The following is a 15,277-nucleotide window of genomic DNA, read 5'->3' as shown; positions in this document are numbered from 1 at the left end:
CAGGGCATAAAGCAGCATCTACAGGCTTGTCTACACAGGAAAGTTATATTGGTATAAGCTAAAGTGTGAATTTTAACCAATAGAACGTAATCCCTGTGTGGTTACTCTTATTCCGTCATGAAAGCCTTTTATTCTGGTGTGAGGCCCTTTTCTGTGTTTAGCTCATGTCTTTTGGGAAGGGGTTTAAGCTAACCTGAAAAGAGTTGTTCCCACAGATGGTTGTACCTGTTAAACTATACAGTATAACTGGAGACGGGATACCCAGGATGTCAATTTCTGTGTTCCTAGAGACAACGCACATTGTTCTTAGCTGAGGCCGTGTTTGAAAATGATGCTGAACATAAAGAATCACAGTCCTAATCTGGCAAACAAACAACAAAACAGGCTTTAATTATCCATCATTGCTAATATTTCTTCATAACTGGCGATTTAGAGGATGGAAATACTACTGTTTGGATGATATCGTACGGATGTAACAAATCCCCAGAAGAGAGAGCTCCATAATTCTCAAAATAAAAATTATTTATGTTGAGCTCTTAGTTCCTGGATCTGCAGGGATCCCAGAACATAAAGATGTTAGAGACTCTGCCTTTGGTTGTGTGCCAGAAATCAAGGCAGGTTGAGGGTACATGCAGCTTGCATGATCAGGCCCTGATGTTTTTGTTCATTTAAGTCTTCTGTCGGTCACGGCTGGTGATGAGAACCCCCTGCTGCCCAAACAACAGGTAAAACTCTGTGGTGATTATTCTCAAAGGGTGTTCATTACAGACTGGGATTTACAGTGTATCGTGTTAGGCACTGGGCCATTCTTCCCGAGGCTACTTCCCATTGACACTTAAGAGTAACAAACATCTTTTGAAAGATGCTGTTGTGCAGAGTAGAGCTTCAGCCAGGTTGATGGCTTTAGTGTGATGCAAAGCTCAAACCACCTCCTCTGTCTGGATTGTCAGTGTGTGACTTTTGAAAAGGAATAAAGACATTCTGAGCATCACACGCTGTCGTCTTTGATTGATTGATTTTATTTTAGCTTTACGGTTTTTATGATTTGGTTTAATGAATTAATAAATTAAGACTGCCATCGCACTTTCACTCAGTCTGTCCTGTTTGCAGATTCTCTTTGATCCCGTATGCCAGTCCAGATGCTTAGGTATAATTTGTCCCTGGCAGCAGATGGGGATAGTATGCAAAATGTGTTTGGAGGTGTCATCCCCTGTACACAGGGGGCTTGCTCTCTGTGTAAGCTTATTGTTGGTATTTCCAACAGGTGGAAAGATCATTACTTTTGCTGGCAGATGCAGAGGACTGAAGGGAAAAGAGGAGCTTGTGACCCCAGAAATTCCCCTTGCACTGGGACACCCATACTTCGTAGCTGTCCCCAGGGAGCTGCTTACTGCCTGTTGTGGGACTTAGCATATCTGACACCCACAGGTTTCCCGGGGAGTAACCAAGAGGACAACACTGGGGCAGCTGCCAAGGAATATTCTCTCCCTTCCCTTCATTGTGGGGGTGGGAGGGCCTAAAGGATCATATCCAAGAAAAAAGGGGCAAAGTGGGCCTTTGCCCCCATCTGTTGCCCATCAAGACTGCAGCCTGTTTGTCCGGTGGTCCCCAACCTCCAGGTCATGGGGTAGGACATTGTGATGTGAGAGTGGACATGCCCGGATCAGTTGGCTCTGCACCCTGCTTGGGCAAGTGCTGAATCTGTTGACAGAGAAACGGAGGTGTTTACTGAGGATCTGCGAGTGGGTGTTGCACTTTCCAGAGTGGCAAAGGAGAGAATAGATCTCAAAGGTGGGGTTTCACTCTGCTCCACAGACAAGTCCAGGCTTTTTTGAAGAAGACGTTTGAGCTCATTACAGTGCTTCAGAGGTAGTCATGGGTGCAGCTTATTCCTCTGGGGCACTGCTCAGACGGATTCAAAGCCTATGATCCGTGTCCCCTGAAGCTAGAGGTGAACAGAGGAAAGTGGATCAGATGCTGCTGTGGTTGGAATCTGCAGTGGAGCTCATGGCAGATGTGTGAAAAAGTTCCATGAACAGCTGTTAAGGCTCAGGGTGAGCATGTAGCCACTGTGTGAAAGACTGGCAGCTTTCACAGCCTTGTGGTCCCAAAATCCCTTAGAGCTGAAGTTTCAGCCTGTCTCATGGTAAGAAGGTGAGACCCCAGTACTGATGAAACGACCAGTGATATATTCAGAGAACCAGGATGACATGGGGAAAGAGGTTGGTTTTTCGAAGGAACAACAGCATGACATTTACATGATTCATGTCAGTTTCATAGCTACCCAACTGGGTTTTGAGTGGCAGCAATGAAACTGACCAGAATCTTGCTAATTTCTCTTTGCTGCTGCTTGGCGCAGCTGAGAGCAGTAGAAATCCAGGTAGGGGAGCAGCCAGGGTAAGGAAGACAGCACTGCAGTTGGTTTGCACTCCGTTTGGATTTGGAAGATTTTCTTGTTTTTCAAAACCTTAAATTCAGCTGATACTGTCAGATTAGGCTCCTGTGCTTGCCAGGGAAAAGCTTCCCACTCATCATTGATAGATATATTTTTCAAGCTGTGCTTAAGATTTTTGAAAAGTAAAAAGTTTCTGAGAGTTTCACAAAACTCTCAGAATATGAGGAAATCTGTTTTGGTTTCACCAAGTATTACATATCCTGTCCCCAAAGAAACTCAGTGTTTCTGAATCAGGTTTCATGGTTTGGTAAACAAGTACCTAACACTGACCTTGCAGTAGCTTCCTGCTTAAAAAACAACAAAACCAAACCAGTTTTGCTCTATAAATTGAACAGCTCTGAAAGAACCCATTGATGGGAAAGATAAAAGCCCCTTTCAAAAGGTGAAACTATGATTTAGTTGTAAGAAGAGACGACTTGAGGACTAAAGACTTGAGGAGGTGAAAAAAAATCTGTTGCAAGGAGCCATTTGTATGATACATCAGTTGATAACTGTTATCAGAAATCATCTTATAATTAGTTACATAGTAGAAAGAAGAAGCTTTTAGGTTAAGCTATATGCCAACTTCATTTCACAATTGATCTCCCTAGCCTTTTCCTTTAACAATGAGAATTGGAGAGGCTACTAACATAAATAGAGCCTTATCTAACATAAATTACAAATATTTAAATATCTTTTCCAAAAAAAAAAGAAGTCAGACAAGTTGTATGCAAATTATTTATATAATAAGAAAAGGAGTAGTACTTGTGGCACCTTAGAGACTAACCAATTTATTTGAGCATGAGCTTTCGTGAGCTACAGCTCACTTCATCGGGTGCATTCAGTGGAAAATACAGTGGGGAGATTTATATACACAGAGAACATGAAACAATGGGTGTTACCATACACACTGTAAGGAGAGTGATCACTTAAGATGAACTAATATCAGCAGGAGAGAGGGGTGGGGGAACCTTTTGTCGTGATAATCAAGGTGGGCCACTTCCAGCAGTTGACAAGAACCTCTGAGGAACAGTGGGGGGGAGGGGAATAAACATGGGGAAATAGTTTTACTTTGTGTAATGACCCATCCACTCCCAGTCTCTATTCAAGCCTAAATTAATTGTATCCATTTTGCAAATTAATTCCAATTCAGCAGTCTCTCATTGGAGTCTGTTTTTGAAGTCTTTTTGTTGTAATATTGCGACTTTTAGGTCTGTAATCGAGTGACCAGAGAGACTGAAGTGTTCTCCGACTAGTTTATGAATGTTATAATTCTTGATATCTGATATGTCTCCATTTATTCTTTTACGTAGAGACTATCCAGTTTGACCAATGTACATGGCAGAGGGGCATTGCTGGCACATGATGGCATATATCACATTGGTAGATGTGCAGGTGAACGAGCCTCTGATAGTGTGGCTGATGTGATTAGGCCCTATGATGGTGTCCCCTGAATAGATATGTGGACACAGTTGGCAACAGGCTTTATTGCAAGGATAGGTTCCTGGGTTAGTGGTTCTGTTGTGTGGTATGTGGTTGCTGTTAACTTAGGCTTGAATAGAGACTGGGAGTGGATGGGTTATTACACAAAGTAAAACTATTTCCCCATGTTTATTTCCCCCCCACACACACACTGTTCCTCGGACAGTCTTGTCAACTGCTGGAAATGGCCCACCTTGATTATCACTACAAAAGGTTTTCTCCTCCCACCCCGCTCTCCTGCTGGTATTAGCTCATCTTAAGTGATCCCTCTCATCACAGTGTGTATGGTAACACCCATTGTTTCAAGTTCTCTGTGTATATAAATCTCCCCACTATATCTTCCACTGAATGCATCTGATGAAGTGAGCTGTAGCTCACGAAAGCTTATGCTCAAATAAATTGGTTAGTCTCTAAGGTGCCACAAGTACTCCTTTTCTTTTTGTGAATACAGACTAACACGGCTGCTACTCTGAAACCTGTCATTATTTATATAATGACCCCTTTGTGGTGGGTTTACACACAGCTCAGAATAGAAATATTTGTACAAATGACGAGTTGTGGTAATAAGATGCTGACCAAAGAAGGGGTGTCATACCTAGATGACTAATTTTAATAACGACTGCTTTGAGCATTAGCATCAGAATGAAAAGTGTGGGGTTCATTTCAGAATGTGGACCTGATTGTCAATCTAGAGGAAGAGTTGTGTAATCATATACAAATCTTTCTCTTAGAATACAGTCGTTACCACCAAAAAAAAAAAAATAAATAAAAAAAATTGTATGTCCTACTCTAAAAAGTGTAACATTTAAAAAAAAAAGTCCTGTTGAAAGAACTTCACTGTGCTGACTTGAATCTGGACAGACATTCTAGTTCTTATTAGATCAAAGGGCATTCTGCATAATCCTAGTTAAGTGGCCTTGCATGAGTTCATTCCCAGCAGCTGAAGTGAAGTAAAGCAGACACAGTCTTTCATCAGATTGTAATACCAGACTCAATCAACAGACCTTTTAAGATGGATTATGCCAAATAAATACATAAGGATTTCCATTTATCTGAGGACACTTCCAATCTTTACCACCTATCATTATATCCCCAAGCCAGCTTCTGGAAAAAGAATTTGGGCTCTCTTAATGTTGTCAGTCAATAGACTATATCTAGATCGTGTGTTTCTTAAAATGATCTTAGGCACTGTGAGGCTTCTATAAGATTGCTCTTTAGATACCTATTTTTAAAGCATTCCTATAGGAAAGAAGAAACTTGAGGTCTGCTTCCAAAGTTCATTCCACTGTGGCAATAGACAGGAATGAAATCTTTGGCAAAATCGGGGAAGGTGGAGACCGGTAAGGTATAGCTCTCGCTGCTGCTTCTGTAAGCATTGTTTGTAATGCAGATGGCTGAATTGGTAGGTTGGTTCAAGATGTCTTTGAGTTGAGCGTTATAGTTACTCTTTTTTCCTTCTGTAAGCACCCGCCTTTCCACCCCTTATTTGCTACGCTACCTTGTACCCATTTCCTCTCCAGCAGTGGCTTCAAACGTAGCTGAGGCCTTTTTGTTCCAGATCGCGCTACGTGCTCTCTGAGTGCAGTGGAAAGGGCTGAAGTGAACAGCACTATAGAGGTGACAGCACTTGAACAGGGGGCCACGGATACAGCCTTTGGCTGCAGAATTTTCAGTGTTGTGATTCCTAAAAGGTTTTCTTCTCCTCTTTCTTCCTTTTTCCCCACAGGGAGAGACTTCTTCAGGCTTATGGTGAATAGTGGGAATCCTTTAGTTGAAGGAGGCATTTCCTAAACTTGACATCTTTACCCTTTCATCAGTCTTACTACAGCCTTAAGCAGTGCAGAGCTGTCTATCTATGCTCTGCCCACCCTGCTTCAGGACTGGACCGATCTCCATGGTATCCAAAAACCCTAAAATAAATTCAGTACATTTCTCCCTTGTCACGGAAAATCAGAACACAGTAGTGATGATGCGTGTGTACAGTAGCTTAAGGTGGTTGTAAAACATCCACGTAAGAGAGGCAAAATTTGAGCACTTATTGTATTGTCTTATATTGTAGTGATCCTTAATTACTCCTGACAGCTGCTTTGACTAAGCTCCTGCTGAGTAATTAAATGTTCCTCTTGTACATGCTGCAGAGTGTACAGTAGAAGCCCTTGGGTGCTTGTGTTTGGGGGAGTTTGGAGCTCTACTTTAAAATGGGTCTTTCCCCCTGAGCTGCTGGCATGGTGATCTGGTTGTGGTGAATCACAGTTCAGAGCCTTAGGTCACAAGCTCCTACCCGTGTCCTGTGCTCAGCTCCTGAAGGACCAATGCTCAGGGCAACATTGATGGGCCGCAAAAGGAGCAGCATCCATACTGCCATAGTATGGCAAGAGGGAAGATCCATATGATGGAAGTAGCATGAGTGAGGGGGAAGTAGCAGGGTGACCCTGAAGAAGAAAGTGTTGAGTAAAAGGCCAATTGAAGTAAACACTTTTCAACAAACTAAAGCATCCCACTCCCCCTCCCCCCACCTCATGGGAGCCTTCTGTGCAAGGCTAGTATCTCTGCTGTTTAATACAGCCCAGCTCTCCTTGCTTGTCATCACACAGAGTTGGAGAATTTTTATCTCCACGTCTGGTTTCTTTCATAGCTGTTGTAGCCACTGTTGTAACGAGGAGAATAAACAGGACACTTGCAGCCACTTGTGCATAAAAGCTCGTGGCTATAACACATACCTTGTAAAAATGTAATATAGACAAGATCTTGGCTCTTGCACCCATTTTGTACAATATTGCCATCATGAATACCAGAAGAGAGTGAGTTGCTGGGCCTGAGAACCAGACTTACGTCCGTATTGCTTATCACTTCCACACTGAGTGGAACTTGTTCATAGTGCTGTCTGGACGCCTTCACCTGCAGGTATGAAGTTATACAATTCTGGGAGTCATGCCCAAAAGACGCTGGCAGTACCTTAACAGGCCATAACTTTTGTGTTATGATGGGGGTGGGGGAAGCAATGGAGAAGCAAAATCATAGAGGAGGGGGAAAACTAACAAATACCTTCCTGCCCTCTTCCCCACCCCAAATCTCTGTCAGTACCTTTACAATGTGTGGGCTTTACCTCTTAAGAAAAGTGGAAAGGAAATAGAAGTCTTGCACTTCCTATTGCAGGACAATAGGCCAAGGGCAAGGGCCATAGAAATATAGGCCTTTTGTTTGGAAAGATTCTGTTCGTTATGAGCGTAATTTGGTATGGACCATTTGTTCCAAGCCAGGCCTGTTAATCGTGGTGACAGAATATATAGTAGAAGCAGAGATGATCCATAGGAGATGCTGTTTCCATGTCTCAGATGGCTCTGAAAGCTTGCAGCAAGATATTGAAGTGCCCTGGCTGCATATTTATTGTCGGTGTTGATGGTTTGCCCATCATTGTAGTGTCTGGGTGCCTGATTAAAGAGATGAGTTGGGCTGGATATCTCTATAGGTTTCTGCGCTTCTATACCTTGTTTTTGCAGTAGCTAGTTTTTCATTTTACTCGTCCATGTCCACCCATCTCATCTGCTGTCCTCTTTTTGTGGGAAATTCTGATGGGTTAACACAATAAATGGAACATAGATATCAAGATTATTTGCGGGCAAAACCCCTTGAGTCCTTGCTGTCATACTCTGAACTAATTCCAAGTGAGGGAAGAAGTTGCAAACCAGCATAATTAAGTGCACATACATTTATTTCTGTTGAGCTCAGGATTCATTCTTCACATGCCTCATATCAAGGTACAAAAAGGATTATCTTTCAGGCTTTTATTAGCTTAATGGTAAAAGGTATTTGCCCACATTCCTTAAAGGTTGTGCTGTGTTTGTGACCATATCAGTGTGTGCTGAATGCATGAGGAGGGGTTGGTTATGACATCGGATTTGTTTGAGAGTGCTCCCAACGTTGCCAGTGAAGAGTGACCTAGAGTTCAAACTGTTAATCACACCTCTAGAGCAAAAACGGTTTGTCTTTTGTGCAGGAAACTGGGTAACAGCCATGATATATTGCTGGACTTCTCTGTTCATTGGAGACTGTGGAGGGGACTAAATATAACTACCCCCCTACTCCTCACACCTCTTCTGTAGTAATGGGATCAGAAGAGTGAAAGGTGTTCCTCAGATTGTAGCCCCTTATTAATGAAACAAATTTGACCCCCATGTTGCAGGTGGCAAGATGACTCTGTTGGATTGGTGGTCTTACACCGGCTTAAAAAACCCCCAAACGTTCTGTAAGATTTGTGTGCAGAGTTAGAATTTGTTTTAAATTTGTGTAATTAACTAATATTTTAAAAAAATGTTCAGTGGAGTGTACCAGATTCCACTACTACCTCCATTTTGTGGAGGGCTGAAACCAAAAGCCTTCATTCATCGCCATTTGGGAGGTATTAGTTTGCTGTCTACTTATAGTTCATGATTTGTTGCAGTTTTTATTGAAGATTTTAGATTTAAAATATAATGCAGATCAGGAAAACATTTAATTTTTAAAAATATGTGGGGCAATTTTAAATTTTCCCTTTGACATGTAATTGGCTTGTAGATACTGGTTATTTTAAACAATGTTTTGTTCTCCAAATCATAGTCATCAGACTTGCCACAACTGTTCTGACGCATCAGTCTGTTGTTTTGGGTTCCAGGTTGCTGAATTGGTAAAGATTAGAAATTAAGGGGGAAATAATTAGAAAATCATGGACAAAATACTTGGATGAAAACTGATTGTGAAATTGCCATTTGAAAGAAATTTTTAGTTCATTTTCCTCTTGTTAAGTTACATTTTAGCCTAACAGCAGGAAAATAAAAGTAAACTTAAGAAAATGCAAATAAATGTTACTCTTTAAAACTGGTTAAAAACAGATTTTTGTAAGTTGCATTGTCCACTAGTTGCGTACGCACTTCTTATTGTGACATGAATATATTAAATGTTGTTGTGGTAACGTAAATATTTGTTTTCTTTAGGTAAACAAACATTAAAGATATTTGATGGTAATGATGCAGTAAAACGCAATCAATTTAGACTGATTTCCGTTCCAAGGATTGCAAAAAGTGAAGAGGTTGTGGTAAGAGACTCTCAAATGGATAACGTTGTTGTCTGATAGATTATGTTGGCTTCCAGCTATCCCAACATACAATGATTTACAAATGTAATGCATCTCACAACGACGATGACAAAACCTGCTTGTACCTTAGCTAGAATATTAGAACATAATTTGGTTCTATCTAGCACTGTTGATATTCCTGGTACTTCCGACCATTTTATGAGGTACTGAGGTTAGATGTGCAGACTGCAGAGACTTCATAGATGTATGCAGCAACCGTTATGTGTTAAGCTGTAACTCACCTATCCTGTCGAACATTCAAATGTGGTTTTAGTGATAGCTGGGATATTGGCTAGTATACCAGGGTTACTAACAAGCCCCCTATTTTTCTCTCTAAATATATAGTATTTAATTATTTTAACTTCAGTCTGGAAAGTCACCAGAGGGTTACACATACATGAAACAAACGATCTTTCAAGACTGCTACTTATATCCATTTTTCTGTTTATCAAACGAGGCGTACTAAAATTGCTGTTGAATAAAAACCCAACACTCTGCCGAATGAGGGAAAAGACAGAATGATAGGAGCTCTTCCTTAAAAGCACTCTGATAGATGCAGGGTAGGAACCTATATAGAATATTACCAATGTTTTTCAGCTTCAGTCAATAAATAACGGTTATTATATACCCTCTTCTGCATTATATACCCTCTTCTGCATTGATAATGTGCTCAAAATTAACTGAAATTTTGAAAATTACTGTTGATGATCCATATCTAAAGATAATATGCAGTGCAAAAAATGTTTGCTATTTAGGATTGCTTGGTATTTTTCAAGCATAATTATTTTGGCTGTTGTCTTCTCCCAAATTAAAAAGAATTCCTAGTCCACAAAAAGTGCCATCCTGGGACATATTCGCTCCAGGGTCTGTGGTGGCTGAAGATGATGCGGGCTGTGATAGAGGGTCTCCAGTTTTGGAACTGGGCTGTAATGGCACAGGAAGGCTACAAAGTTCTCTCTGCTGCAGGTGGAGTGTCTTTACCTGGCCAGGAGAGCCCCAAAGAGGGTGATGTGGACCTGGGGAATGGAGTGACTGTGAAGCAGGGATGATTAGCGCATCCAGGGCTTAAAGTGGTCTCTTTGATTTAAACCTGGATCAAAGGCAGGCAGCTGTATGCCCCATAGCACAGAGAAGTATAACTTACCTCTCCGTACAAGAATGAATCCTGAAGCTGTGTCTCTATTGCATCTCACTACATTTATATTAAAATGATAAATCAATAGCTAGACAAAAATACTCCGGGCACCATCAAAAGCTATATATTGGGATTCTGGTGAGAAATTTCCTCTTGTGTTTTATATCACTAAAACTTCATTGTGAAACTATATGCTTATTTTCTATAGTGGCCTATCAGCTGTTTTTATGCTCCTTTAAAAGACTCTTTTAGAGTAAGTGAACTGACTGAATTTCATAACTGTGTCCCAACCGTACATCAGTGCACATTTTCAGAGGAGGGCAAATCACTCTATTTTCTGTGGTGTTGTAGGAGGCAGCGCTGAGGGCATACTACGTAAATGATGATCAACAGCACTATGAGCTCCAGACATTTTCTCAGCAGACCTTGTTTTCTGATGACATCATCAACAGGAATGATGCCACTGAAGAAACCAACCCAGGTCCAGTGTTCAGAGAGGTGGTTCCCGAAGCTTGGATCATCAGAGCCAAACCTAAGGATCACGAAATAATAAGAATTTATCCTGGTTGGCTGAAGTGAGTGCTTTCCTTCTTTTTGCAAGGTTACTCTGGTCAGACAATTTTGCCTTCTGTTGTGGCCAGGAAAATGTTTTGCAGTCTTTAAAGTTGCATGAGGGTAAAGGAGGACAAAATCCACTACATTTCAAGGATCTCTGTTGGTATAACAGATATTTATTTTTTTAGCTTTCATTTTTCTTCATTTCTAGACTCTGACATTAACTATTACATGATTTAGCCCCCAGTCGTGCATGTTTAAGAGTCAACAGGTGCCTGTGCATGATCGGGCATCTTTGTTTAGTTGTAGCACGTATTAATCCAAGGAGACATAACTTTTTAAGCAAATTGTATCCATATACAAATGATGAGCAGAAGCTTTCTTGTGAGAACTTCATATTTTTAAAGGGAACATTAAGATAAAGATATGTATGTTACATTCTTTTCCATGTTAGTAATAGGTTAGATGATTAAAACAGGTTTTTTTTAAACCTTACTTGTTTTTTACTACTGAAACTGTTTTGCATTTTATGCACCCTCCACAGTGAAATAAGACTGATCAGTTTATAGTCACTTTCATTTTATAGTTGCACCTTTCATCCCAAAGGTTCCCGAATTGTTTCATGAGTTGTGTATCTGTCCTTACTGCTGAGATTGCCAACTTGGTCCCAATTGTATTGACAAAAATTTTACTCCACGGTCCTGCAAGTGAGGCTGCACAGTCAGAGGCCCATGGGTTTCAGTGGGCCTTCATATAGGCCTACATGTGTGAAGTCACCAGCAGTATTGAGGCTTCAGTGACTGGTCTCCGGGATAGTGGGTTCCCACCTGTCCAGTGTGAGTGGGACTGAGGCTTGTGGACAGCTGAATTTTATAAGCTGGTAACAAGTTTTTTACTGAATGGGGCTGAATTGTAACTGGGATCTTAGAGGGAAGCTCTTTGGATCCTGGTACAATTTCCTGAGCTAATCCAACTGCATAAGTGATTTTAATTTTAAAGATTTTTTTTGTCTAGAGTGGGAATGGCATATATCTCCCTACGAATAGATAAGGAAAGCACCACCGAGACAGTAATTAAAGAAGTTCTCCTGCAATTAGGACGGCAGGTAAGCGATATAAAGCTCATTACCATTTCTTTGTGCCTTGTATGAACTATCCAAACAGTTCATTCAAAAGAAAAAGCATACTTTACAAAAACTTTATGTATGACTTTCCCTGTACTAAATAGTCTTAATGCTCAGCGAATTATAACTCCTGCCTTGCATAGTGCCAAAATTGGGGATAAAACATTACCTGAACATAATAAAACAGACAAACAAGGTGGGTAGGGTGATATCTTTTATTGGACCAACTTCTTTTGGTGAGAGAGACAAGCTTTCTGACATGGCTACCGCACTGCATAATACAACAGACCGAATAGCTCTATACTGAAAGCCTCGTCCATTTCTTACAGGCCAAGCAAATTTACACATACAAAGAGGAGAATTCTCAATCTAGAGCATATGTCTTTTGTGCTTGTGTATCTCTTGAATATTGAAATCAGGCTGATATGCAAGACCAAGTCCTGCTGGAACGGGAGAAAACCTTGCATTCTTGTTTGAGGTGTCTTCTGCATTGTCCAGCTCGTGGGATGTGCTGGCTAGTGCAGGTCACATGGTGGAACCTTCTCATAGTAGGGCCTGTTGACGCACTCATGCATCTCTCCTGTCCTTCCCATCTGCATTCCTGAATGTGCCAAGGGCAAGATGATAAAATGGGATGCAGTACCCTCAGCTGCCTTAGCATCTTCCATCCACAGCAACAAATGGACGTACACCTATTGGGTTCCTTTGGAGCCAGCTCCTTCACTTAGAAGACCGTGGTGCCTTAGTTTACTGTTTCATAGTTTATGTTAGACTTAGGATAAGTTAACTGTTAAGTCAAGTTTTATTTTTAGTATAGTTTAGAGAGAACTGTTTGATTCCCATTACTGGTTCCATGGCAGACCTGAAGTTGAAGAGACCAGGCTTTCAAAGGTGCAACTCTTGTCCAGCAGACTTCCTAGCATGGCTGCCCATAATAGCTGTTTGTTGAGTGCTGCTGTACTTCGCGATGCTCTGTCTGCAGCACATTCAACCCAAGAGGACAGGCAGGGCAGAAAAGGTGGGAGAGTTGCATTGTATGTAAGGGAGTAGTATGACTGCTCAGAGCTCCAGTATGAAACTGCAGAAAAACCTGAGAGTCTCTGGATTAAGTTTAGAAGTGTGAGCAACAAGGGTGATGTCGTGGTGGGAGTCTGCTATAGACAACCGGATAGGGGGATGAGGTGGACGAGGCTTTCTTCCGGCAACTCACAGAAGTTACTAGATCGCAGGCCCTGGTTCTCATGGGAGACTTCAATCACCCTGATATCTGCTGGGAGAGCAATACAGCGGTGCACAGACAATCCAGGAAGTTTTTGGAAAGTGTAGGGGACAATTTCCTGGTGCAAGTGCTGAAGGAACCAACTAGGGGCAGAGCTCTTCTTGACCTGCTGCTCACAAACCGGGAAGAATTAGTAGGGGAAGCTAAAATGGATGGGAACCTGGGAGGCAGTGACCATGAGATGGTCGAGTTCAGGATCCTGACACAGGGAAGAAAGGAGAGCAGCAGAATATGGACCCTGGACTTCAGAAAAGCAGACTTTGACCCCCTCAGGGAACTGATGGGCAGGATCCCCTGGGAGAATAACATGAGGGGGAAAGGAGTCCAGGAGAGCTGGCTGTATTTTAAAGAATCCTTATGGAGATTGCAAGGACAAACCATCCCCATGTGGAAAAAGAATAGTAAATATGGCAGGCGACCAGCTTGGCTTAACAGTGAAATCCTTGCTGCTCTTGAACACAAAAAAGAAGCTTACAAGAAGTGGAAGATTGGACAAATGACCAGGGAAGAGTATAAAAATATTGCTTGGGCATGCAGGAGTGAAATCAGGAAGGCCAAATCACACCTGGAGTTGCAGCTAGCAGGAAATGTTAAGAGTAACAACAAGGGTTTCTTCAGGTATGTTAGCAACAAGAAGAAAGTCAAGGAAAGTGTGGGCCCCTTACTGAATGAGGGAGGCAACCTAGTGACAGAGGAGGTGGAAAAAGCTAATGTACTCAATGCTTTTGTTTGTCTCTGTCTTCATGAACAAGGTCAGCTCCCAGACTACTGCACTGGGCAGCACAGCATGGGGAGGAGGTGACCAGCCCCCTGTGGAGAAAGAAGTGGTTCGGGACTATTTAGAAAAGCTGGACAAGCACAAGTTCATGGGGCCGGGTGCGCTGCATCCGAGAGTGCTAAAGAAGCTGGCAGCTGTGATTGCAGAGCCATTGGCCATTATCTTTGAAAACTCATGACGATTGGGGGAAGTCCCGGACGCCTGGAAAAAGGCTAATGTAGTGCCCATCTTTAAAAAAGGGAAGGAGGAGGATCCTGGGAACTACAGGCCAGTCAGCCTCACTTCAGTCCCCGGAAAAATCATGGAGCAGGTCCTCAAGGAATCAATTCTGAAGCACTTAGAGGAGAGGAAAGTGATCAAGAACAGTCAGTATGGATTCACCAAGGGAAGGTCATGCCTGACTAATCTAATTGCCTTCTATGAAGAGATAACTGGCTCTGTGGATGAGGGGAAAGCAGTGGGCGTGTTGTTCCTTGACTTTAGCAAAGCTTTTGACATGGTCTCCCACAGTATTCTTGTCAGCAAGTTAAAGTAGTATGGGCTGGATGAATGGACTCTAAGGTGGATAGAAAGTTGGCTAGATTGTCAGGCTCAACGGGTAGTGATCAGTGGCTCCATGTCTAGTTGGCAGCCGGTATCAAGTAGAGTGCCCCAAGGGTCAGTCCTCGGGCCGGTTTTGTTCGATATCTTCATAAATGATCTGGAGGATGGTGTGGATTGCACCCTCAGCAAATTTGCAGATGACACTAAACTGGGAGGAGAGGTAGATATGCTGGAGGGTCGGGATAGGATACAGAGGGCCTTAGACAAATTAGAGGATTGGGCCAAAAGAAATCTGATGAGGTTCAACAAGGACAAGTGCAGAGTGCTGCACTTAGGACGGAAGAATCCCATGCACCTCTACAGACTAGGGACCAAATGGCTCAGCAGCAGTTCTGCAGAAAAGGACCTAGGGGTTACAGTGGACGAGAAGCTGGATATGAGTCAACAGTGTGCCCTTGTTGCCACGAAGGCCAATGGCATTTTGGGATGTATAAGAAGGGGCATTGCCAGTAGATCGAGGGATGTGATTGTTCCCCTCTATTCGACATTGGTGAGGCCTCATCTGGAGTACTGTGTCCAGTTTTGGGCCCCACACTACAAGAAGGATGTGGAAATATTGGACAGAGTCCAGTGGAGGGCAACAAAAATGATTAGGGGACTGGAACACATGACTTATGAGGAGAGGCTGAGGGAACTGGGATTGTTTAGTCTGCGGAAGAGAAGAATGAGGGGGGATTTGATAGCTGCTTTCAACTACCTGAAAGGGGATTCCAAAGAGGATGGATCTAGACTATTCTCAGTGGTAGCTGATGACAGGACAAGGAGTAATGGTCTCAAG

The 15,277-nt window shown here is 42.3% G+C and overlaps 1 protein-coding gene across 4 annotated transcripts in view; it reads left to right on the top strand.

Annotated features, from left to right (window-relative positions):
• The window catches only part of DGKQ (diacylglycerol kinase theta), a 172,716-nt gene that overhangs the window by 106,403 nt on the left and 51,036 nt on the right, over nt 1-15,277 (top strand). For all 4 annotated transcript variants that reach the window (XM_073345802.1, XM_073345805.1, XM_073345803.1 and 1 more), the window contains 3 exons: nt 8,887-8,987; nt 10,513-10,736; nt 11,731-11,821. In XM_073345802.1, coding sequence (XP_073201903.1) covers nt 8,887-8,987; nt 10,513-10,736; nt 11,731-11,821 — 416 coding nt within the window. The remainder of the gene's footprint in view (nt 1-8,886; nt 8,988-10,512; nt 10,737-11,730; nt 11,822-15,277) is intronic.

Source organism: Lepidochelys kempii, chromosome 5, assembly GCF_965140265.1.
Source record: "Lepidochelys kempii isolate rLepKem1 chromosome 5, rLepKem1.hap2, whole genome shotgun sequence".
Classification (NCBI taxonomy): Eukaryota; Metazoa; Chordata; order Testudines; family Cheloniidae; genus Lepidochelys; species Lepidochelys kempii.
This window is presented reverse-complemented; position numbering and strand designations above follow the sequence as displayed.